Below are 23,625 nucleotides of genomic sequence, written 5' to 3' on the forward strand. Positions count from 1 at the left end.
ACAGAAACCATGGGCCATGTGTTTTCTTCCCAGTTTAACTGCTGCCCAAAGCCCTTTTGGGAGTAGTGTTTCAGAAACACAGGAGTGACATGGAGATGGTTTTGGTACCTTTGGGTTGGAAGGAGGAGGTAGCTCCTCTAGGAAAATTGCAGTTGCCCAGTAACAAGTGTGACTGTATACTTGTCCAGTTCAGTAAAGAAAAATATGGGATAAGGGTGGTTAATGAAATTAAGGGCCTTTGGTACAGATTTGATATCCTCCTAAGTGCTAACACAAGGTAAAGTAATTCCGATCAAACATTGGAAAGTGGTTCACTAGGTTCTCCTTTATTTTCACCAGTAATTTTTAGTAGTATTTAAATGAGTTCATAGAAAATACTTTTTCTACCCTTGCTTTACAGTAGTGATGTCTGAAAGCGTCAGCAGGTGAAAGAATATAAGCAGCAATGTCTTTTAAATCCTCCCCACCTACTTTTGAAAGATGTTAATCCTTTAGTTTATGAATTGGGTGGATCTTGCAAGATAGCAGCAGCCAGATCTGGTTTGGCCCCAGCAGTTTCAAGCAAGTTTCAAGTGTAAAGTTCTTAAACAATGTGCCATCATCTCATCCCAGATTATCAATTAGAAGGAATGGCTGTAAGCAAGCCAGCAGGGAAAGAGATGTGAACATTGTTCATGTAACCCGAAAGCGCTGCATGGTCAACACACCAGTCTAAGCCTATGTGAAAACAAGCTCACTGTGCCTCAATGTTGTCTTACTGTCTCCTGTTCTAGCTTTGCTTGCAGCTGTGCCCATGAGCTCTTCAGGGTAGGTTTGGGTTTTTTCCCCTCTGCTGGAAGTGTTTGAAGTGACTGCCTTGGCTGTGTCTCCAGATGCTCCTGTACATTAATAACAGTGGAACAATTGAGTAGTTTGCAGGTGTGTCAGATTAGTAAATTCACAACAGGTGAAACTGTGACAGGATGACTTGATGAAGGAAGCTGAAACTGAGGTGATGATTACAAAGACTGACAGAAAATAGGGCCTGGAAAATAAATTCAATTTGCTGATGTTATATAACCATCTTAGTGCAGCCTGTAGATTCATTAGTTTGGGAACATACTTTGTAAGGGAGAGTGATTGTGTGTGGCTTTGCTTTTAGCAAATTGACTGCAATTTAGAGTGAAGGTGTAGGAGGTAGAATGTATTAATATTCTGACTTTCTAGCTGCTGTGATCTTGTCTAGCAGGTGAGTTTTTCATCATGTTCAACCAGCATGTGTTCCAGCATACTTCAATTTACAGCTGCAAAGGTCCTTGAAACCATGGATTGGCACAGTAGCACTGCTTGATGTTTTTTTTTTTTTTTTAATTTTATTTTTGTAACTGCTGAGCACTTAATAATATGGAGAAAGAATGGTTTATCTCTTTCTGTACCAGCAGCATTCATAGGATTATCAAAGATGGTGTACAGTAATAGTGTAAGTATTACCTCATTCCAGGTGAAAGACATGGGGGTGGGGGGGGATAGATACTATTTTGAAGATCACCCTTAAGTAGATGGTGCTTGGATGTTATTCCTCCTGGTGTGAGCAGAAATGACTGAAGAGGATGAGATGGGGAGAGGAGGAGTGGGAAGAGAGCGTAGCTTGTTGCAGATACCCCAGAGTCTTCTCTGAGCCTCGGGAGAGCTCACCACCAGGCACAACCCTGGGGCTCCTGCCTGGCAGGACTATGGCCTCTGCTCAGCTCACTGTGTCTGGGAGGCTTCACTTCTGAACAGAGGTGGGGGGGTTACCCCTGCTCTGCTACCACCCTAGCAGGGCAGACTTTGAAATCTTAATGCTGTTAAACAAAGGTCTGATGGATGTCTTGGAGTTTGTCTTCCCTTCTTTCTCAGCTCTAGCAGTAAGGGATTAATCTGCTCCTGTAGCTCTGTAATCAAAGCTTTTATTTTAGTTATAACCACGTTTGAGCAGTGTAAACAAGATCACACAGTCAGGCAGCGGCTTGTTTCCTTCATTGCTGGTCTTCCAGGTAAACACTAATACCTCATTACCTTTTGCTCTTTAATGTGGAAAGGTGAGAAGCAGCTTGAGTCCTCCTCTAAGATTTCTGCATGTTGGCTTTGAGACTGACCTATTTGGATTTTTTTTCTGTAGATTGAATTATAAGAAATTAAAAAGGAAGGATGTTTCTACTCATCAACATTCAACTTCGTAGAAATGTTGCTGCTTCACTAGAACAGCTTTTTGTTACTAATACCTTATCAGTTGCTCTCCCTTTACAAAAAGACTGTCTATTTAAAAACAAATGGATAAAGACTTGGTGATGCCTTACTTGCCTGGTCAAGTGTATAGAAGGGCCCTGGGATGTTTTACAGCCTAAGTCTGGGCCAAAATGCACAGCACTGGTGTTTTTCTGCTCTCAAACCTTTGGACCAGGATAATGATGAAATGAAACTGAGTCTGACACTTGGGAAGGAATGATGTAATGTATTATGGAAATCTAAGAGAAGGAGGTAGTTTCTATTACTTTAACAAGTTATATTTTAGTAGTTCTTATCAAATCTTGAAATTGCAGCTCTGAGGATGCTTTAACTTAAAATAGTATTTCTTTGTAACGGATTTTTGCTGACAACGTATGTTTTAATACAGATTATTTGACAACTTAACATAGTGACACTGGTGTTGAAAATACCCACATTCATGTAGCAGTGTAGTTTTACATGTGTGATTGAAAATACTACAGCCTGTTTTCCTGTCCTGATGTCACCATGTCTGGGATTTTTAGAAGTGTGGAGTACTCAGCAGAATTCCAATGGGCTGAGTTTTTTGAGATGCTGAAGTACTACAAACTTATGTTTTATAGTGAACAGTTTGATTGGAGTTTCAGTGAAGGCCAATGGTAAGACCTTGTAATAGAAATCTGGAGGGTAAATACTTCAGGTCTTGGAATGTTAAGCAGGAATGGGAGAACATTTACCTGATGAGAATGCTGGAGTCAAGCAGTGATTGAATTGTTCTCCGATGGTGCCTTCTTCCTTTGCCACATTAACAAAGCCATGGCCATCTTGGAAAGGGCTCACATAGTTTGGAGACTCCACAAACTTCGGGCAACCTGTGCTGCTGCTTAGTCACCCTCACAGTCAAAAAAAGTCTCCTTATGGAAATCTATTTCTGATTTCCTTCCAGTGTTTAAATGGTTTTTCACCTTATTTGTGTACAGCTGTAAACTCGGTGAACTTCTACAGTGCTTTGGGCCAAGGAAGTCTTTGTTTCTAGTTTCAATAGTTGAGCAGTTTGTCCTGCAGAAGAGATAATTATCTATAAGATTATTTGTCATACAGAACTTGTCTGAAGGTTTGTTGGCCATCTGTCTTGTTTGTAATATGGTGTTCCTTCTTAATACTCTTTATTCTGCAACTTTTTGAAGATATAGTCAGATGACCTAAAAACCACAATAAATTAGTACTGTGAAATGGCAGCCCTCTTCAACCAAGGTATTGTGACTCACGTGGTCTGTTGATACATTAAGTAAAATTAGTTTGGCTAAACAAGGGGTGTTTATCTGTTCTGGTGGATCAGTGTGTTCAGAACTGTTTCAGGTCTGCACACCTGTGACTCTTCTCCCATAGTGTGTTTTTGTGTATATGTCAAATGTGTCTCCAGAAGAATGCCTTGACAGCTCTGCATACACACACAGAGCTACATTTCTATTTTGTACATGTTTAACTTTTCATCAACACTAAAAATTATTGAAAGGGACAAGATCAAACTACATAGGCTTGTTGGGGGTGTGAGGGTGAAGGGATACTTGGCACAAGTCAAGGCATGAAGGGGAACCTCACCACGGGGTAGTTGTCACACCACATCTTGACATCTTTGAATACTTTCTAATCAGTCTTTCAATTTCTTTGAGTCTTTCTTTGGAAAAAAAAATTGGGAAATGTAGGTGAAATAACCAAAAAATAAGTTTATTGAGTCTCTCTTTTTCAGCATGTGTTTTGTCCACTGACTCTCCAAAGTGCCCTGGTCTGTAAATACACTTCTTGGTGTAGATAGCCAAGAGGAAACATTTGAGGTTAATGATAATGACAAAACTATGAGACATGAAAAGAGAAAATTGACCATCTTTATGTGTGACTTTTAGATTATCTGATTTTTGGCATAATGAGAAACAACATTGCTCTTAAAACCTCTTTAGGTTCTTGTGGCGTTTTAGTGTAGGGTTATTTTTTGATGGCTGTTTCAATGTCTTTCAGTGGCTCCCAACACAGGATTACTGTATGTAGTGAAGGGCTTTGAGAGTCTGGATGGAAGGGGCTGTTACTGGGCTCTTCCTCAACCATACTGTTTCCCTATTGCTTTTTACTGCATGTGTTCAAACACCTTTTACAGTTAATGCACATGATCTAAAAACACTTTTTTGAATATAAATTTACCATACTGAGGCATAACAGATTTGTAGGAAGTATGGTGGCTCAGACCTTCAAAAGGGAGACAGAATAAATGGCAAAACCCACCTTCAGTCTGGTCTTAAAATGAGCGAATTTGGGAAACTAAAATGGGAGTTCAGGTGCATGAGGAGGACCTGTTTAAGAAACAAAAAGTTCAGGATTCTGCTGTAGATATACAGAAAGACTAGACATAAAAAGACTGTGGAAGAACAAAAACAACCCTATTGAAAACTGTCAGTATTTCTGGTCTATTTTGACAAAACCAAAAAAATTAGTAGTTTCTTTCCATTTTGTGACTTATGCTTGCTCTCAGGTAACTAAGCTTACTCTGCCTGCTTGAACTTTATTTCCTCTTAATGTTGTTAAGAATAAATTTGAAATGGAAATAATAAGCTTCTACTTCTGGCAAGGAGGAGTCTATAAGGCCTTTTTTTTTTTTAAGATGGGCACTTCAGTAGTGTAACAGAGCTTTAGTCAAATTGGGACCATAAGAAAAACAGTTGAGAGATACTAAGAAAAGAAGCTAGATTTATTTTAAAATGAAATTGTCAGTAATTGAAAATAGTTCATCAGATACAGGGCATCATCTGTGTTTTTAAACTTGAGAGTGTTCAATGCAGAAAGTCTCATTCTGGAAACTCTTAAATTATGCAGCCATTTCATTTAACTTCAGAATTTATCAGGAAAAATGTATCTGCAGTTAGTGTAATTAATTACCAAAAGGCATAATTAACAGCCAAATACACAGATTTTTGCCCTCCACCACCACCCACGCACCTTGACAGTTGTCAGTGTTTTACTTGCTGAAGTTTTACCAAAAGCAGAAATCAAAATCAGTTGTTATTCATTTAAAACATTTCTGAAGTTTGAATGAACATATATATATATATACACAGCTGTTAGATATATGTATACATAAACCCATGTATATGGGGTTATGTATAGATATATATATGTCTAACAGCTCCTCACAATGTGAGATGACAGTGGTAATAGAAAATACTAATGGAAATTTAATAGCTACTTAAAAAAAGCTTATAGAAGTTCATTGATGCAGCATTTAAGGCATGATACTGATTTTAATGGCAAAGATACATCATCAGTCAGCATTGACAGCCTGTTCTCCTTGCAGTTGAAAACAGGAACGTTAAAACCGGCTGAGTGTTGAGGGGTGGTTGCTTGTGCAGTGCTCTGGAGTGGGCTGGATAACTTAATGTGTGCAGAATTCACACAGTGAAAAAAGAAGTGTGTATCTGTAAAAATAAACCTGGTTTAAAAAACATTCTATTTAAAGGCAGAGAAAACAAAAAACTGAAAACTTGATTAATGTATCAAAACTGTACTATTTGGTTTTCTAATAAAATGAGGACGTAATTTTATTGTATTTTCCTCTCCAGATATCCAAGAGCAGTAACTTCTGGATTGAGGTGTTTAAGACATCCTTAGTGTACAGGGCAAGGAAGAACAGACTGTCCTCCCTGTGCTGCAATTTCCTTGAACGTACAATACAAAACCTTCTTTCCAACTTTCCTCATGTTTGTTTTGCAGCACATGTTGGCAGTGGAAAACAGATGGTCCTGTTCTTCCAATTTGTATTTAAATAATGTATTGATACAGTAAAACTTGGTAGAAAAGGTATTTAGCCTTTATCTCCCAGAACAGGTTTGAATAATGCTAGTTGTTCTCTGTGTAGGATTTACTTTTTCTCAAAGCAGCTTGAGTTTAGTCCTACAGTCTTTGGTGTTGTCAGCAGTTCCTTATTTCTGCTGTAGCTCTTAACAAATTTAGGTTTGAATCAGATGTTGACTACTGCACTGGTGTTTTATAGTTTGATGACAGATTTCTTAACCCATCTTAATAACATATATGCTGGCAAATAAGTATTTTCCTCCTGCACCCTGATGATACTTGGCACTTATTATGGTTCCACACGTTGTTTTCTCAGTTATTTCCCTGAAGCTAAACAGAACCATGCCTTCCTGCTCTTGACAGGCACCTCAGAGTTGGTAATTTAAGGAATAGAATAATAGGAGCAGTCATTGAGAAGTTTTCAGAGTAAGGATCAGGTAAGTGACTGCATGCAAACCTTGGCACAGTTAGGCTTGTAAAATTCAGCCTTACTATGACGTGTGTTAGATACAACATTTTTGACTAATTCAAGGATAAGAAATGCTTGCTTTCCTTTTTTTATGTGTGCATGTTTCTGACATAATAACACACATCTGTATATTATTTTCATTAAATAGCTTTTCTTGAAAGGTTCAAAATAACTATGTCTTATGGCAAGGGGTCTCTTTGGTGAATTAAAGAGCAATAATTTGGCAGGAACTAATGGTGTCTAATTTTTTTTCCTCTCCAGTGTAATATATTTATGTTTTCAGGATACTGTTAGTTATGGTGTTCTTATGGTAGTATTTCAGTTTCTTTGGGGGGTGTGTGTGCTGGAGTTTCTTTTAGGTTTTGTTTTCAGCTGTAATATTTGAAATTCTGTGTAAGTGTTGATTGTAGTACTAGGGCAGCAGGAAAATGTAGCGTGCTTGTTTGATATCAGAATAATAGTAAGGGGAAATAGCCAAAAAAAAAAGTAGCAGAATTAAGATGTTTTTTTCCTTTTGCAGTTTGCACAGTTGTCTTTTTCTAGAGACATGCTCTTGAACATCCAAAATTGTGAGGAGTGTTAGCACAAGGTGTTTTTTCCTCCCAGCTATCTGTCAAGGTTACAAGGTCCATATTTTTTCCTCTGGACTGTTTGCTGTTTCTCTGCTTCTTTACAGCCTAGTGGTCAGCTTAGAAACTTTGCTTGGTACAGGAGGGAAGAGAGACGGCCAAACCCAGTAAGCTGTAAAATATTATTAATATAGTTTTCCTCCTCTTGCTTCTTTCTTTCTGACTATGCCCCTTGGAACCCAGCACACAAAAAGAACTGTCTGGACTTTTATTTTGGTTGGTTTTTTCTTAGCCTTTTTGCCACTGCAAGATAGATGCATGACTGCCTTTCCTTGTGGTGCTAGGCATTTCAGAAGCTCTTTTAATTCTGAAGCCCTAAACCAGGAGTTTCCTAGGGTTCATCAAAACTGCTCTTTGATGTAATGAGGTTTCAGCTGGGCCAATGTATTGATAGATGTCAGTTACTTCTCATGGAGAGTCCACAGAAGGCAGATGGCTTTGTATGGCAAGTATCTCCAAATCTGCTACTACACTTAGTAGCAGGCAATATGTATTTTTTTCTGCCTGTGTTACAACAGTGTTCTGCAGATGTGGCTCATGACAGCAAAAATCTGTGGGAGGCTTTCATTTCCTGAAAAGTGGGTGAAATGATTGTGCCCGGAGATTGTGTTTTACAGGGGTTATGCTTGAATAGCTGCTATACTGCTAATTCATACTGAGACTTGTGAGTTGTTTTATTGCTCTTTCAAGAGGCGCCATGTTTTTCTTGGTTTCCCATGGATCAGTGAAGATTTCTGTAAATGGATCCATCATGGAGTGTAGAAAACTTGGAAGGGTAAACTGAGGATGTGTTAAGTGAAATCTGCATTCTAATTGAATTTACTCATTCCTAGACTGTTGGTTTGCCCCAGACTTTTTCAAAGATAGCAGGAGATCAGCTAGAGAAGAAATGAATAGTGTCCTGCTTTTCAGTTCAGCAGTGCTAAAGGAGGTGAGGCTGAAAATAATTGCTGCCAGAAGTTAATACAAAGAGGAAACCTCAAACTCCTAATTATTTTCCTGTAGTTATTGGTATCAAGAATATCCAGACTTAGTCTAATTAAAGAAGGCTTCTGCTTCATAGTATTCTGCTTATTAGAAATAATCTGTCCTCACAAATAAGTATCTCATATTAATTTTACATATGCTTGTTATAACGTCTTCCTCCTGAGTTTTGGAGGCTGGTTTTCATCCTGGTAATGTCCAGCAATTTGACTGACACCATTGTTCAGGGAAGTGAGTTCTCTGAGTTTGGTAATACATTTTTTTTTGATAGTTTGTTTATTTGGTTTGTATGTTTGATGGGGGTTGTGTTTGCCTTTTTAAGTACCAGTGGCTGATTCCACAATTCCTCTGTTTACATGTTCTGGTGACTTTGGCATTGCTGTTGGAGAAACTGTAATTCCTTCCTGTCTGAGAGACACTTTACTTCCTGGTAAAATGGGAGACACTATTTCCTGGTAAAATGGGAATTTGGAATTTTTTTGTAGGCTCCAAGGGTGTGATTACATGGTTCCATTCTCACCTCTTTGTTCAGGCACTGTTAAGTATTGCCTGAAGTATGAGGATTGATCAGAAACATCTTTTTGGTCAGAATAAAGTGGCAGTACTTGAACCTATTTCACTGTTTTTTATTGTTCTCACTGGCTGTGCTTTTCTAATAAGATGAAAGTTGCTGTATTTCAGCCAGAGAGGGAGATGACCTTTGAGACTGGTAATCTGACTGCCCTAACAAATGAAGTGATATGGCCAGGTAGAAATTTTAATTTGTCCTACTTGGAATCTTGAGTATAATTGTCACAATATACACAAAAAAACCAGCTTGTAGTAATAGTCTATTTTATTTAGTGTCATACAGAAATATAACAGTGAAAGGCTCTTAGCACTGTATTTCTGAACCTTAAAATCTACTTGGTCAGCTTTTTCACTGTAGTATCAAGGAACCATGCAGCAAGGCTGCAGTGTTGAAAGTGTTGCTTTCTTAATGAGGAATGCACCCAAAAAGGGTTCCTTGTCCCTTCTCAATGAAAGCTTGTCAGAGCAGAAGTCAAGCTGCCTATTAAGCAGGGAGGGAAGTTCCCTTAATACTTGCACAGCAGCCACCTGGAGAGTTGTTTATTACTTTGCTAAATGTTATAGATTGTGGTATAATACAGTTATCATCAGTGTGGGAAACAATGTGATTAAAAAAAAAAAAACAAAATAAAATTTGTCTTGTAATTCTAGTTTGTCAGTAGAAATGTTAGTGCTGATCGTTACAGCTGCTTGTTCTAAGAAAAAGGTATTTTTCTTCTCTCTCTAAAATGATTTTTTTAACAAGTAGCTCACGTATGCAGGTACTTGCACTATTATTCTGTGTGCCTTAGTAAAATTATGCATGTTAATGATTTTTTTTTTTTTTTTTTTTTAAGAAATTCAGTCTTTTACTTGATGTTAAATATCTCTTTTGGAGACATGGTTGTGGAAAGAAACCAGAATTTTCCATCAAATCCTCGTTATCACTTTTTGATTCTGGCTTTTAAAAAGGAATATATTCTTCATAGTAGTTGGAGGGTTTTTTAACTGGTGTTAGCACATTTTTTGTGCTAGGTGGTTTGGGACTGTGAGCTCCCTCGGGAATGATGTGTAAAGATGTGAATAGCTGTTTGTGACTGATGATTATTTTTTTAAGAAATATCGATGAGGACAAGTTTTGGGTTTGCAGCCAGTGTATCTTTCCCAGTTGTCTCCTTTTCTATTAGTCTGTTTTGTGTCAGCTCTAAGAACTTAAGTTTTTGCTTTGCTGTGTAAACCATGTTTTCCTATGCAGCATTTTGGAGGTGCCAGCTGACCTAGCAGACCTTTCAGGGAGTGTTGTCTCCCTGGCTGGTTTGAGTGACCTGTGTGAAGATTGTTGTAGTGGGCTTCACAATGTGCTGAAGAGGAGAAAAGATCAGATTCTTGGGATCTCGTGGAAATTGACTTTTATCTAAGAATAACACTAAGAAATAATGTCAGCTTTAAGAAACTCTCTGTGTAGCTAGAAGTAGTTTCTTTTCTTCTCTTAGAAAATACTTCTAAATATGTTGTAAAATTAACATGAGCTTCTGGATAAATACAGATAGAGTTTGAGCATCTGATCTATTCGTACTCTTTTTAGGCCATCGTGACTGCACAACCTATTTCCAGAGAGAGTAATAAGATATCTTATTTAGGTATTGATGTTTAAAAGCTTAAAATGTAAATGCAGAAAAAGTGCTGTTTGATTTTTTTTCTCTTTTTTTTGGGTGGAAGGTGGTGTGTGTTTCTTAAATTTTACTCTATACAACTACTGTGACACAGTTTAAGCATAATTTTCCCCCCCTCTTTCAATTTAAGAAATAAATTTAATACAGGAAAATTTTGAAGTATTCCACACAATTTTTGTTTATTTGATAAACTGTTACGAGCTACAGTGTGCTTTGCATATCATTGTAGATCTTTGGTTTATTGCCAGTAAGAAATTGTATGTATATTTAAAATATTCTAGTAGTCAGTAATGGTTACTGTGTCTGGTTGTTCTTCCCAGAAGGCAGAATCTCTTTATTCCATATGGCATTCAGGAAGTCTGATCTTTCTGTATTCTTTAAGAAAGCATACATTTTTAATGTTAGGTGTGTCTCCTTTCCAATCTGAGAGCCTGCTATTCTGAGTAGCAATTCTGACTCAGAATCTTTTTCTTGCAGGGTCTTTTCCAGTTCCAAATAGCTTTGTCTCCAGTCAGAGTTTAATACTTCTCATTGACCAGTGCCATCAGAACCTGACACAAAATACTACTTTTTAGATTTTACCATTCTGTGAGCTGAGCTGCTCTGGATAATGCTTGAAAAATACTGCAGGGTTTCTTTCTATAATAATTTAAAAATATATCACAGTATTTATTAAAGGGTCTGGTAATAGGAGCAAAGGAGTTTGCAGCTATTTATTTTAATACCTTGTTTTTGACATTCAACATAAAATGGAATAGCTGTATACATGCCTCCTGTTTCTTATGGACCTTTTTTTTTCAAGTCCACTGTGGTGAAGTGGAATTTGACTGTAAAGGACCAGAACCATCACAATGCTTCTGCCTTTAGGACGTGTTGGATCTGACCTCTGTGAACTTTGCATGTCATCTTTCTCCATTTTGTAGGGGTTTTGTTTGCTTTAGGTGGGAGTTTCTGGGGGTGCACTTGCTTTTTCTGGTTGTGGTATTCCTACCTAGTGTTTTTTTTTTTCCTCTTCAGAGTGGTCCTCAGATAGCTCTCAAAAGTGAATGGTCTCCATTTCAAAGGCAACCTTAAGCCATCTATAATTTAAACTAATCCTTAAATGATGCCTGGAATCAACATTTCTCTACTGGTGTGAGGAACCTTTGCTTTGAGATAGAGTAGTATGTGCAGATTCTATATTCAGTATCTTTCATGTTTTGGTGCTGTATCTGCTTTCAGGTGTCAGCCACTTGTTAGGAATGCTTTCAAGGACACTGGCTGAGTGTCAGTCATGCTACTGATAATGCATGTATTTAACAGCTCACTCCCAGAGATTTGCTCCTTAAAGAAAAATGGTGGGTGAGTGTGTTTACTTGTTTTTTGGGGCAGCAGTTTGCTGCAGAGATGTTGCTGTAAGTGCAAATACAGAACTGCCTTGAATTTCTGTTCTGTAGGTTATTTGCCTTCATTGTTAGCTCTCTTGGGGGTTTCCTTCCTCTCTACTCCCTTAAATCTGTGTCATCCTCTCTTCTCTGTTGGAATTTTGAGCTAATCCAGAAGTGGATCCAATCAAGTAGTTGGGGCTGTCATCTCACAGGCTGGCAGGATGCTTGATACAGGTATTGCCAGATTTATGGCAAGATGAGCTCAATCCAGAGCAAATGAGCTGTATCAGTTAGCATCTTAGTTACTTAATTTGTGTTTTCTTCTAGTTATGAAGATGGACAGTGTTGGAATATTTTTGTTTTAATAATTTATTATTTTGTTCTGAAGTACTGGTTCTACTTAATACAGTCTTCTACCTAAAAGGACAGCTTGTCCTACAAAGAGCAGTATGGAGGTAACTTCTTTGGGTTTAATTGTAAAGGAGATGTTGCTTTTTCAAGAATATGAAACCTAGTTAGTATTTTTCATAATGAACTCTTCCTGTTAAAATTTGTTTGATAGGCAAAATGAATCATGGCTTCATTCAAATAGGTTCAGTCTGGATTTGCTTTATTTTTCAGAGCTGCTCTTCTAGATCGACTCTCAATATGATACAGATTTTCGTGTCTGAAAACTGGCTAGTTAGATTTCTCACCAGATTTTCTCCCAGTCTGCAATAGCAATTTCAGTGCTGTGTCTGTTTGGAAATACCTGCCACGCCCAGGACTCTGCTTCTCTTGACTACAAATCGTTTGGTTGGTTGGTTTTGCTCCTCCTGTCCCATTTGGGGAAGGTGGAGAAAACCAGCACAAAAATGTGATGTTGAAGAGTAAAAACTTAAGTGATCAAGCCCTGCTGATTAATTTATGAACTGCTTCCTTGGGACCCTCTCCCACCTTTTTTATAATGAGTCTATTGGGGGAATTGAAAGCTTTTTTCCTTTTTATTTTAAAGAATTTATCAACCTTACTGTTGTCATTTATCGTTACAATGTTTTTTGGAAATGCTATCTGAACACATATAAGGTAGAAACGAAACCATGTGCATGTGTTTTGGAACATGATAAATTTTCTCTAGAAGTGACCTAGGTGTGTATATTTTTTAACAAATAGCTCTTGAAAGCACTTTGTTACTTCTCTGTAACTTATGTCTTCATGAAACAAAAGAAATCAATTGTGTATTTTTTTCTTTATTTTAATGTATTAACTTCCACAGCATCTGTGGAAATACAAAGCACTCTTGACAGTAGCTGCTAGAATGGCAGTTTTTTCTTCTATTTGTCCTTTTTGGTCTTCTGTGGGTCTTAAAGCTAATGGTGTTACAGTTTAGGTTCATGAGTTGTTTTAAACTATCAGATGAAATAATTCTTAATTTAAATTTAGATTTTGACCTGTCAGAGTAATGAAGTTCAGTAAATATGATTTTTTTTATATAATTATTTGAAATTATTTTATCTTACTATACAATATAATTGGTGTAAAATATTCAGGTAAATATTTTTATTTGAGAGCAGTCTCAGCTTAATTTAATCTGTTAAAAACTGCAAACATACTGACTTGGTTGAAACTGTGACGGCATCTGGCAGTCATTTCAGCAGGTGTTTGTATGATGATATTAATATTACACTCACACTCTTCCAAATTTGTTTATTGACTTTTATGCTTCTATCATCAACAAATCTGATTATAATGCTTTTTATGTATGTTACTGCCTGATATTGTTGCACTTTAAAATAGTGTTTTGCAAAATATTTTGGAGGCACTGTATTTTAAAACAGGTATTTCTGCTTTAAAGCAGGTGTATGTTGAAGTGTTTATAGGGAAGGATTTTCAAAATACAGCTCTTGCAGTCTGGTTAAGAGTTTTCTTGCTCTCAAGGAAGGGCAGTGTGCAGTATAGTATAACTTTGTGAGCAGCATCCCTCTGAAGGCTCCCAGTGTAGCTGCTTTAGTCTGCCCGGGGTTTTCAGGGAGCATCTGGAATGCTAAAACCAAGCACCAAGGCTGCTGCTCTTACAGGTCACTCAAGACCTTCAGCTCTCCTGGTACTGTTTCACTTGGCAGTAACTACAGATTGCATCTAGGAAAATAGAATCAGTTGTTACTCCTGAAGTGGCAGAAATCTGTGCAGAAGCCCCTCAGAAGTGTGGTAAAATCTGCTGGTGGTACCCTTCCTTGTCTTCCATGGTATTCACATGGAAAAAGGAAGATTTTAATTATTCTGATACCTGCTGTGATGTGTGCATATCCCTTAATATCATCTGTGCTAGAAGAGCAATGTTATAGTAGGACTCCTGCCATTTTCCTCAACAAACTGCAAGAAAATTAATATATTTCTGTTCTGCTTAGCCAGTCCTTCAGTGTTTCAACCAAACTGACCTTTCCTTCCATTTTAGTCCACAGGCTTCTGCTGTCTCTTTCCAGCAGTGATATGTTCTGTCCTTTGTGGCCTCCAGGGGTGGTATTCTGAAGACCTGAGTGGGGTTTATCCATGCCCTTTCCATCACCCTACTGAGAGTGAAATTCTCTGCTTTGCTTTCTATTTTTTCCCCTGTTATCTTTGCTTATTGTGCTGTTGCTGTGTTTTATGTGGCAATTTTGAACTATTGTACTGACTATCCAGAACAGGGGGAAAAACCCAACTGTTCTGACAGTCATCTTGTGTCTTCAATGCAAAATAGGGGAGCAGAGGGGGGCTTGAGACACCATGGGGGATATTAGTGACAGTAATAATAGTTACTGTATCAAATCTAAAATAGAAACAAGGGCTGCGCAATCGATCCCTGCTGCAGTGTTGGAGTACATTTGGGTGTTTTGCTGTGGGGAGCCTTGGGGCTGGTGGTGGGGCTTGAATTCCTCCTGGCAGGGCCTGCTTCACACCCACGGCTGCTTTGCTGCTCTGGCGTGCCAGGGAAAGGCTGGGAGCTCTCCTGTAGCAGCTTCTGTCTCTGCCTACCTTGTTAAATTGAGAGGGTGTTTTTCATCTGTGATGTGAAGAAACGGGTAAAACCAAGTGACTGAATCATGAGTGTGCATTGAGTCTGCTCTGAGGTCACTGACCTCCCACAGGCAGTGATTCCCCACTGGGCCATACATGCCTTCACAGGAAAATTCACTACAGTTCGTCTATCAATGACCTTTAGGCTTTTTGCATAATTCATAAATACTTATCTTTCCTAGGTAGTGAAGTGGTCAGATGCGAGGTGTGCCTGGGAAGCAACAGTCAGGGAGTGTGAGCCAGCTTCTAGCTGACGTTTTGGAGATGGCTCTCTTTTAAAAAGTGGTGTGTTCTGATAGAAATGTCACAGTTCACTTCTGTCCTTAGAAACCTGTGCTGTTGGTGGTTCTTCCCAGTCATGTGGTCTTGTAGCTGTGCTGAGCTGGACCAGCTGCTGGGCTGGCTGAAGGCTGACCATGGGGGTACTTGCAGGTTAATTTTCAGGTGGATTAATGAACTGATGAAGCTCTCCTCTATTGCTCTGAGGAGTCTGTGTGGAGGTATACACATCACCAGTGAACTTCATCTTTGCACAGCTTCTGTCCTCTATTTGGATGTTGTGGCAGTGTTGTGATCTCTAGTGGCACATGGTGAGGTTGCCATTTATAAATATCTGTTAAGAAAGGGGAAAAATAGTTTGGGGTTTTGGTGGTTTTTTTCACTGATGTAGTAGCTGAGGCTGCATGGTATGTGTAATCCAATATAAGGACAATGTTTTGTAATTTATGTCAAAAAATCCCAAACCAGAAACCTTTAGGAAAATTATGAGATTAAGATTTTGAAATGTGAGTGAGTCACTTCAGAATTGCATTGCTTTGTTTTTAAAACAGATTACTGTAGTATTGGAAGAGTAGGGAAATTTTATTGGTGGCATATTGGGTTATTTTTTGTTGTTGCCTTTTTTTTTTTACATTAGTCTCCTCAACCTAATATATTCAGGAAAACAGCTGGCTCTGTGGCACTGCTTTTATTTTCACATTATATTTTGCCCAGTTTAAGAAGAAAAAGGCAATTAAGATGAAAAGGAAATGCAAAATTGTTTTCTTACAGTTAAGCATCTGCAGAAAGTATATATTTTTCTTAAGTGGAGTTGGTTTTAATTTATTTTCTAGATGCTTTTTGTTCTGGCCTTTTTAAAATTCTTGCAGCTTTATAATGTAATGTTAGTTATAGGGCATGCAGTGATGAGTAATTATTTCTTGCTTGTTTCAAGGATGTTCCATAAATATATGAACAGGGAAAATTGAAAATAATGAATCAAAACCTTTAGAATTACACTCATGACACTTTCTGCACTTCTTTTTTTAAAGGGCAGGAAGAAAATATGCTCTTACTTTTTCAAGTGTAATTTAGGTAAAGTGAATGTATATATTTAAAGCTACCTCCATTTTACAGAAGGTTTTGTGTGCTGGCCTGATCTATTCCCAAAATGTTTGAGGAAAACTCAGTCTTGAGTTTTGTACTAAGTGTTATGTTTACTAAAGGATTTCTTGATAACATTTAGTTAATAATTGACACTTCAGTTTTCCTCATTCTGCTGATAGTGTTAGGTAAAAAATTTGAAGTAATGAGGTGAATGAATTAGTATAGTGAATTAAATGCTTGCAGATAAATCAGAAGCCCGGGGTTTTGCTTTTTCTTAAGCTGCTTTTGGTGTAGCTTCTGTGTGTGTTTGGATAAAGTATACATGAAGGAACTTAGATTTGTATGCTGTGATATTCTGACCTTTTTTTTTTTCACTAGAAGTACTCTGCTCTCTAGCACTTCCTCCCCACCCTTCTGACTATGTACTTACCTGGAAATTTCTGTAGCATTTCCCTGGTATAAAGCAAAACTACAATTCCAGTTATTGAATTTCTTTTTTTGTTTGCAGATGATGATGTACCTGCAGATATGGTTGCAGAAGAATCGGGTCCTGGTGCACAAAACAGCCCGTACCAACTTCGCAGAAAAACTCTTCTACCTAAAAGGACAGCTTGTCCTACAAAGAGCAGTATGGAGGTAACTTATTTGGGTTTAATGGTAAAGGAGCTGTTACTGTTTCAAGAATATGAAACTAGATAGTATTTTTCATAAATTAGCTAATGACTGAACTAATTCTTACTTATTTCATTAAAGGGTGCCTCTACTTCAGCTACTGAAAACTTTGGTCACCGAGCAAAACGTGCTAGAGTATCTGGGAAATCCCAGGATTTATCAGGTAATAACTTTTGTACAAAAAAGGGGCAAGGGAGAAGAAGGATTTAGAGACATTTTAATGTCACACATTCTCCCAAACAAATTATCCTCAAACTAGTTTTCTGTGTATTCTCCAACTAAGAAACAGTAGTGGGGGAAAAACACCAAAACAAAACTACAGGCTTGTTCTGATCTTCAAATTTGATAGCATGATTTTAATCAGAATTTTTAGAATCTGATCCTTTGTTCTGTCTGCTTCACTGCAGGCATGTTTTGGTTGTTTATTGTTCTCACAGTGCTATGTAGTTGAATCTAAGCTGCTGTTAGGAGCAATAATACTGCAATGTTTAATTACCATTTCTCATACCGATGGCATTGTTCCATTGCATTTTTAGGGGTAGTTTGGTTATGTCATCATAACACTTCATTGTGCAGAGAGGGAGAGACTTGGTGTGTTTGCAAATAAAAACCAATATACCTGCATACACAATGTATGTAGATTTTTGCACACATCTGCGGTAAATGTGCATTTTATAATAAACACATATCCAATACCTGTATATATAACTGTATCGTGTGTATTTTATTTATGTGCATACACTTTATACAGGCACACACTCCCTGCTTGTTCTGTCTTCTGTGTAGTTTTTCAATCTCTCTGCTTTTATTCTTTTTTGTGTCCTGACACACTCTTCAGTTCCAAGAGATCTGCTGTCACTTTTGCCTGGAAAATCAACACCAGCGCTTGCCAGCTCCCATCGATGTGGGAAGCTTTTCTTGCTTCTGTTTTTTTTAGTCCACGTCTCCCTTAATATTGTGATTTAAAGCTGAGCAGCTGGCACAAGACTTTGGGTCTGTTTTCATGTCTTCTGTTGAGGTCTGCTCTTTCTGGCTTCTTATTTTCTCCATAGCATAATTTTTTGTCCTTTCCCTGCTTTGATAACTCTAATTTCAGCAGCTGTTTAAGAACCATTTAACTTCAGATTTATGTTTTTGAAATAGCCAGAACCAATTGGACATAATCCTGTGTCATTTTGCATTGATTAATTTCCTGATTAGCTCTCTGGAGCCTTGTGTAGAGTTGTCTTTTTACAGACTGTGTTTCTCTTGACAATTCTTAGTTTTTCTTCCATTTCTTTCACTCTTTGCTGTGTTTGTCATTGTGCTTTTCTTCTCCCTCTTTCTTTAGTGAGAGTGTGTAACTTTCCAGCATGAATGACACTGATTTCCTGAGGAATTCTCCACGCTTTCACTGTGCATTCCATTTGTTAAATTCTTGAGCTCATGTGGGGAAAGTACGGGTATTGTGGAAGCTTCTCCATCATGGAATTAACAGAGGACTCACTGTAAACAGTGATTTTACAATTTTACTTTTAAGACCATGTTCAAAACACTTGTAATGTAAGAAAGGACTGTCCTCCTCAAACCATTTTTATTAATCTCTTTCCCAATATGAGTGATGGTTATTTTTTATTCTCCCTGTTGAGTTTCTAAGAGATTCCTCTAAATTTGTCCAAATATTGATTCTGGTGAGATTTATTTTAGCACTCAGTCCCTTTCACCTCGTGTTTTTTGTTGGCATAGGCAATGACAGCTGTTGTAACTGAGTTGTAGATGTGAGACTTTTTGGATTGTCATGAGTGGTGACCGTATTGTCCTCTGGGCTGTATAGGTATTTGTTTTAGAACTGTCAATGAAATGTGGCATGGGACTAGAAATCAGGAAATTTCTTGATGGAAAACCATTCCTTGTTGTATAGACTGAGTGGAGGAAGATTCAGTGAAGTTGAAAGGAGAAGTGCCAGTCAACTAGAGTTTCCAACTGGAGTGAAGCCAGGAGTTGAAAAAACATGTATTTTAATACTGATTTCAGAGTTAGTTCTGCTGAGAGTGTTGCTGTTCTAAATTTCTCTTTTCACTGAACTGTGGATTTGCAGTACATTCTGAGACTTGAGGTTACTGGCTCACTCACTGATTGTTCTGTACACTAGGAGCATGCATAAGCTTACAGAACTTACTGACTTTTTTAAAATTGATTTTTTTCTTCTACTATTGATTTCCTGAGATACTTTCCCAAGAACAATATATGCTATGTTTCTGACATGTTTCTGCTTCTTAACAAGAAAAGATGCTTACTAAATACATCCCTATGGAGCAAAAGCTATTTGTCTCCATTTTCTCCCCTAAAATGGACAAAAAAGGCAACATACAAGACATAATTTGCAATTTTGGATTATTGAGATGGTGTTCTTTGTCTTTGTACAAAGAAGGGAATTCACTTTCAGGCCTCTTTCCCTGCTCTTTGTCTTGGTATTACTTTGCTACTCCCTATCAGCTAAATGATCAAAACTGAAACTGAATTAGCTTTGTGAATATGTGGAAACTGAATGACATAACTAGCTATGTTTCTAACTTTCAGGTGTGCAGTATATTAAAACTCACTAAATAATAAAAAGTTCAACTGTCAACTTACATTAGGGCAAAGATGAAGATTGGTGGTGACCTCTTGCACTTCATTTTTATTTTTATTCTTGTCTGTTTTTGACACTTATTTGGAAAACTGGTTTGGACTCTTTTAATATGAGTATACATTTTGTACATTACCTTGACTTCATCAATTAAGCATGAAACTGTCAGCAGTGGGAGCATATAAATTCCTCTGATCTGGTGGCCAGACAAACCTTTGAAAACTGTTTTAGCTCATTTTTGTAAACTGAGAGGAAGAACACATTGATTACATCCTTGCTTTGACACATAGCTAAAAGATATCCAAGATGTGAAGTGTGGATTTATAGAACAAAAGCATGTAGGTCTCTCTTGGATACAGAGAAGTCTTCACATTAAGAAGCAAATTAGCTTTTTCAAATTATACTGGAGAATTTTACCAGGTAATCACTGTATCAGTGATTTGAGTGGAGAAATCTCAAATCAAGCCCTGCTTAATTGAGCAGAAGGGCAATTTAAATTAAATTGCTGACTTCTGCAGGATTTTGAATAAAACTGAGTGAGGATAGCAAACACCTGTAAAATCAGTCTTCATTTTGAAAGCAGTGCCTAAGTTTCCGAGTAAATGCAACTTGAAAAATTGCAGGGGCAAGAAGGTTAATTGAGGCTTTAAAACTTTTATTATTATTTTTATTTCAAGTGTTTTGACACTTTCTCAAAGTCATTCCTTGTCCCCTGCAATAAGGAAACACATCTGGATTAAAATTTTAATTTTGAAATTGAGCATAGGGAGGAAAACAGGAGTATGAACTTTGGAGCAGTGGGAGGGCACTGTGTTAGTGAGCTTCTCCAGTCAATAAAAAATTATTCAAGGTCTTAACACAGATAAAGGAAGAAAAGAACCTGCAGTTTGTTTATGGAAGTAACTGCTTAAATTTTATGTCTCAGGGATTTGTATGTTAAAAGGAGAAGAGAGGTTGTGCAAAACTTGGGAAGATTTACTGTTTTGTATCCGCAATATAACATTTCAGCTTTCAGTAAGACAGTAGAAAGTCTTCTACTGTAGTCACATCTAACTGGAAGGCTACCACAAAAAGATTAATTCAGAAGCAATGTCCAATTATCCTGTGATGCATTTCAAGAGTAATTTTGCATACACATCCTCTAAACTTTGGAAGCTGCTCTGTGTGGTTGTGCCTTTAGGATCATAGAGAGCATACTGAAGGCATTAGCCAAAGAAATGACCTTTGTAAACAGAACTTGCCTGCTTTGAGGGTTCCTGCCCCAGGAGGGTCTGGTGAGAGCACAGACTGCAGTCAGGGCTTTCCCAAAGGAAGTGTTGTATGTGGAATGTCCATGTGCCCATGAGCAGGGTTTAACAAAGTGCCCTCCTGTCTCCACACAATGGTATGAGAATACAACTTTCTCCAGCCTCTCTGAAGAAATGCATCTGGCAAGACTAATACTACTTCTGGTTTAGATTTTTAATTTTAAAATGAAGAACATAAATGGGAGTAAGTGGAAGGAGTACACTTGGGCGTTATTGATGGCTGTTGATTTCCTACATCCCAGATGTCCTCTTTCCCTAATGTGTTCATTGTGGGAGAACAAGGAAGTCTTCCTAGCAGCTCTTCCAAAGAGTGACTCCTTTGATTAAATTCTTTTGTATTTGAAAACATTTGCAGACATTTTTGGCTTTGGGACTGTATTATTATTATTGTATAGATAATGTGGGTTAATTGAACCACAATGAAGCTAATAGCAGTGAGAAACCAGCATTTCTGGAACACACATAGTCGCCTGCTTAGCATCTGCACTGGCTTGCAGAATGATTCCTCCAATTGAAAAGGTGAAATAAGAAGTTTGGAAAGAAGACTTGAAGTCTGTAACTTCTGTCGGATTTTTTGCTTTTGGTTTTAGAAGAAGCAAGCTTTAAAAAAGGCTGCTTTGAAATAATTGACATTTTAAATGGGAATCTTTCAAGCGACAAGTTGGTAATCTTTTGCAGTCAGAATTTGAACTCACTAGATATGTCAATAACCTTTTATTGATTACTGTTTAATAGCAGCACCTGCAGAACAGTATCTTCAGGAGAAGTTGCCAGATGAAGTGGTTCTAAAGATCTTTTCCTACCTGCTGGAGCAGGATCTCTGTAGAGCAGCTTGTGTGTGTAAACGCTTCAGTGAGCTGGCTAATGATCCAATTTTGTGGTAAGTGAAAAGCTATTCCTCATTATCTTGAGAAATACTAGATGTGCTGCTCAAGATGCCAGTACAATAGAAAAATTGAAATACTGGTTACAATTTGTTGATGGAAAACCACTTGTATTTTATTATGCCTGGTTTAGTTAAGCATTATTTTTGTATTATATGTATTAAACAGTAAAACTTGATTCTCTAGTAGTGTAGATACTAGTTAAACAATGTCTTTTTAAAAAAACATCAGTTCCTTCACTTACCATTCCTTCTCCCCCCTTTAACCTTTTTGAGGCTACTATGGGTATTGTGTTACTTCATACAGAAGGAAGAAAACATTTCTTCAACTTAGATGTGAGCTTTGTCTAGTGTTACTTAAATGGAGTTTTTGTTTGGTTTGAGTTTTGTTTGCTTTGTTTAATGTTTGGATACTTGGGCTGTTTTCCCCCATATGAGTATGCTCTACCTCTGGGTTATTGAGAGTTTTAATACATGAGAACTAAATTTCTATTTTTTTATAAGGGAAGAAACCAGCCTATTTCTTGAGCTGCTTTGTTTTAAAAGTAAAGATTAAGACTAAAAGAAAAATAATAAAATAACATAACTACCCTGTTTTCCTGTCCTAAAGACAGCTTAGGGGATGCCTTGTCAGATGAATTACAACTTTTGTGATTCAGTGTCATCCTGTAAGTCTGGGCTTAATATCAGCAGGCTCAGATGCTGCAATTATTTGCATTCTGGCACTAATGAAAAGAGTCCAACTGCTGTGTGCTGTTTTCTTCTTTTTAAACCACTGTAATTTGTTCACTGATGAATTCTTTTTGGAATACAGTGCATCACTTGTTCTCAGTGAATGCATTTTTCAGTCTTTTTTTGGCAAGGTGAGGAAGGTGGCATGCTTGGTCTTAGTTTTGTTATACTTGTGCTGCTAGCTTTTGTAAGTGTTATTGCTGTAGTTAATGTACAGTTAGATTCACAAATAGTATATGTAACTACTTAAGTATCTTCATGAAAATTGCATGTTGAGATCTTTTTCTCTTGGCTTATAAAACACATAAAAATTTTTGTCAGAAAAAACACAAAAGTCAGTACAAAAAAATTATTTTTACATGGTAGGTGCTGATCTTGGTTGTATTCACTGTCACTGGAAAATTCTGTTCCAAAAAAATCCTGGGTTTTAGCCTTTGGTTTTGTATTAAAATGGAAGAGTAATCAGAAACACATTAATTTTCTCTTCTGTTCAGGAAAAGATTGTATATGGAAGTATTTGAGTACACTCGTCCAATGATGCATCCTGAACCTGGTAAATTTTATCAGATTAATCCAGAAGAATATGAACATCCAAATCCCTGGAAAGAAAGCTTCCAGCAGCTGGTAACAGTTTTATTAATTTATATTCAAATTCATGGGTATTTATAAAAGTAAAAACACCAACTTCTGAAATGTGGCTGACAACAGTAATTATCTTGAGTTTAGACTTTAAGATTCTTGTGGTGTTATGCAGTAGGGGGAATTCATAGCTTTTTTCCTGTTTTGAGGCACACTTTAGGGAGACACCACATGCTAAAGTGGAGTCCTCAAGTATCCAGGTCTGCTGTATTGGGTTTTGCGTCACTGAAATTTCTGTATGAGATTGTCATGGTCTGAGACTCACAATGTGAAAGATGCTGTTGCCATATCTCACTAAACCAGTGTGTGTGCTGGTTATCAGATTTCTGTGCATCTTCCTCTGGTGAACCAAACACATTGGTAATATCACTTGGGCTAAATAGTGATTGTAGCTGGCCTGACTGGAGGTAAAAAAATCTCCTTTAAGGAAGGAATGTGTTTGTACCTCTAATCCAACATTTCAAAGGTATTGAATCAATGGCTGTGCATGATACTAGGAAAACATAAGGGAAATAAACATCCATGTGAGTGTATCACACAATGCCATGTGTTGTTGGTTAATGAATTTTTGAAGTGCATTGAGGACAAATGCTTGACTTGGCTTCTTTGTTTAGTATTCAATCACTAGTGAAGGAATGGGATTCTC

The 23,625-nt window shown here is 37.5% G+C and overlaps 1 protein-coding gene across 4 annotated transcripts in view; it reads left to right on the plus strand.

The window, feature by feature from the left end:
* Positions 1-23,625, plus strand: part of FBXO11 (F-box protein 11) — a 69,425-nt gene that overhangs the window by 18,181 nt on the left and 27,619 nt on the right. For 3 of the 4 annotated variants that reach the window (XM_021540179.2, XM_021540182.4, XM_085575792.1), the window contains exons 2-5: positions 16,647-16,774; positions 16,892-16,973; positions 21,461-21,605; positions 22,835-22,964. In XM_021540179.2, coding sequence (XP_021395854.1) covers positions 16,647-16,774; positions 16,892-16,973; positions 21,461-21,605; positions 22,835-22,964 — 485 coding nt within the window. The remainder of the gene's footprint in view (positions 1-16,646; positions 16,775-16,891; positions 16,974-21,460; positions 21,606-22,834; positions 22,965-23,625) is intronic. The other variant, XM_021540180.2, reaches the window with a different exon arrangement.

This window comes from Lonchura striata, chromosome 3 (genome assembly GCF_050655825.1).
Source record: "Lonchura striata isolate lonStrDom1 chromosome 3, ASM5065582v1, whole genome shotgun sequence".
Taxonomy (NCBI): Eukaryota; Metazoa; Chordata; class Aves; order Passeriformes; family Estrildidae; genus Lonchura; species Lonchura striata.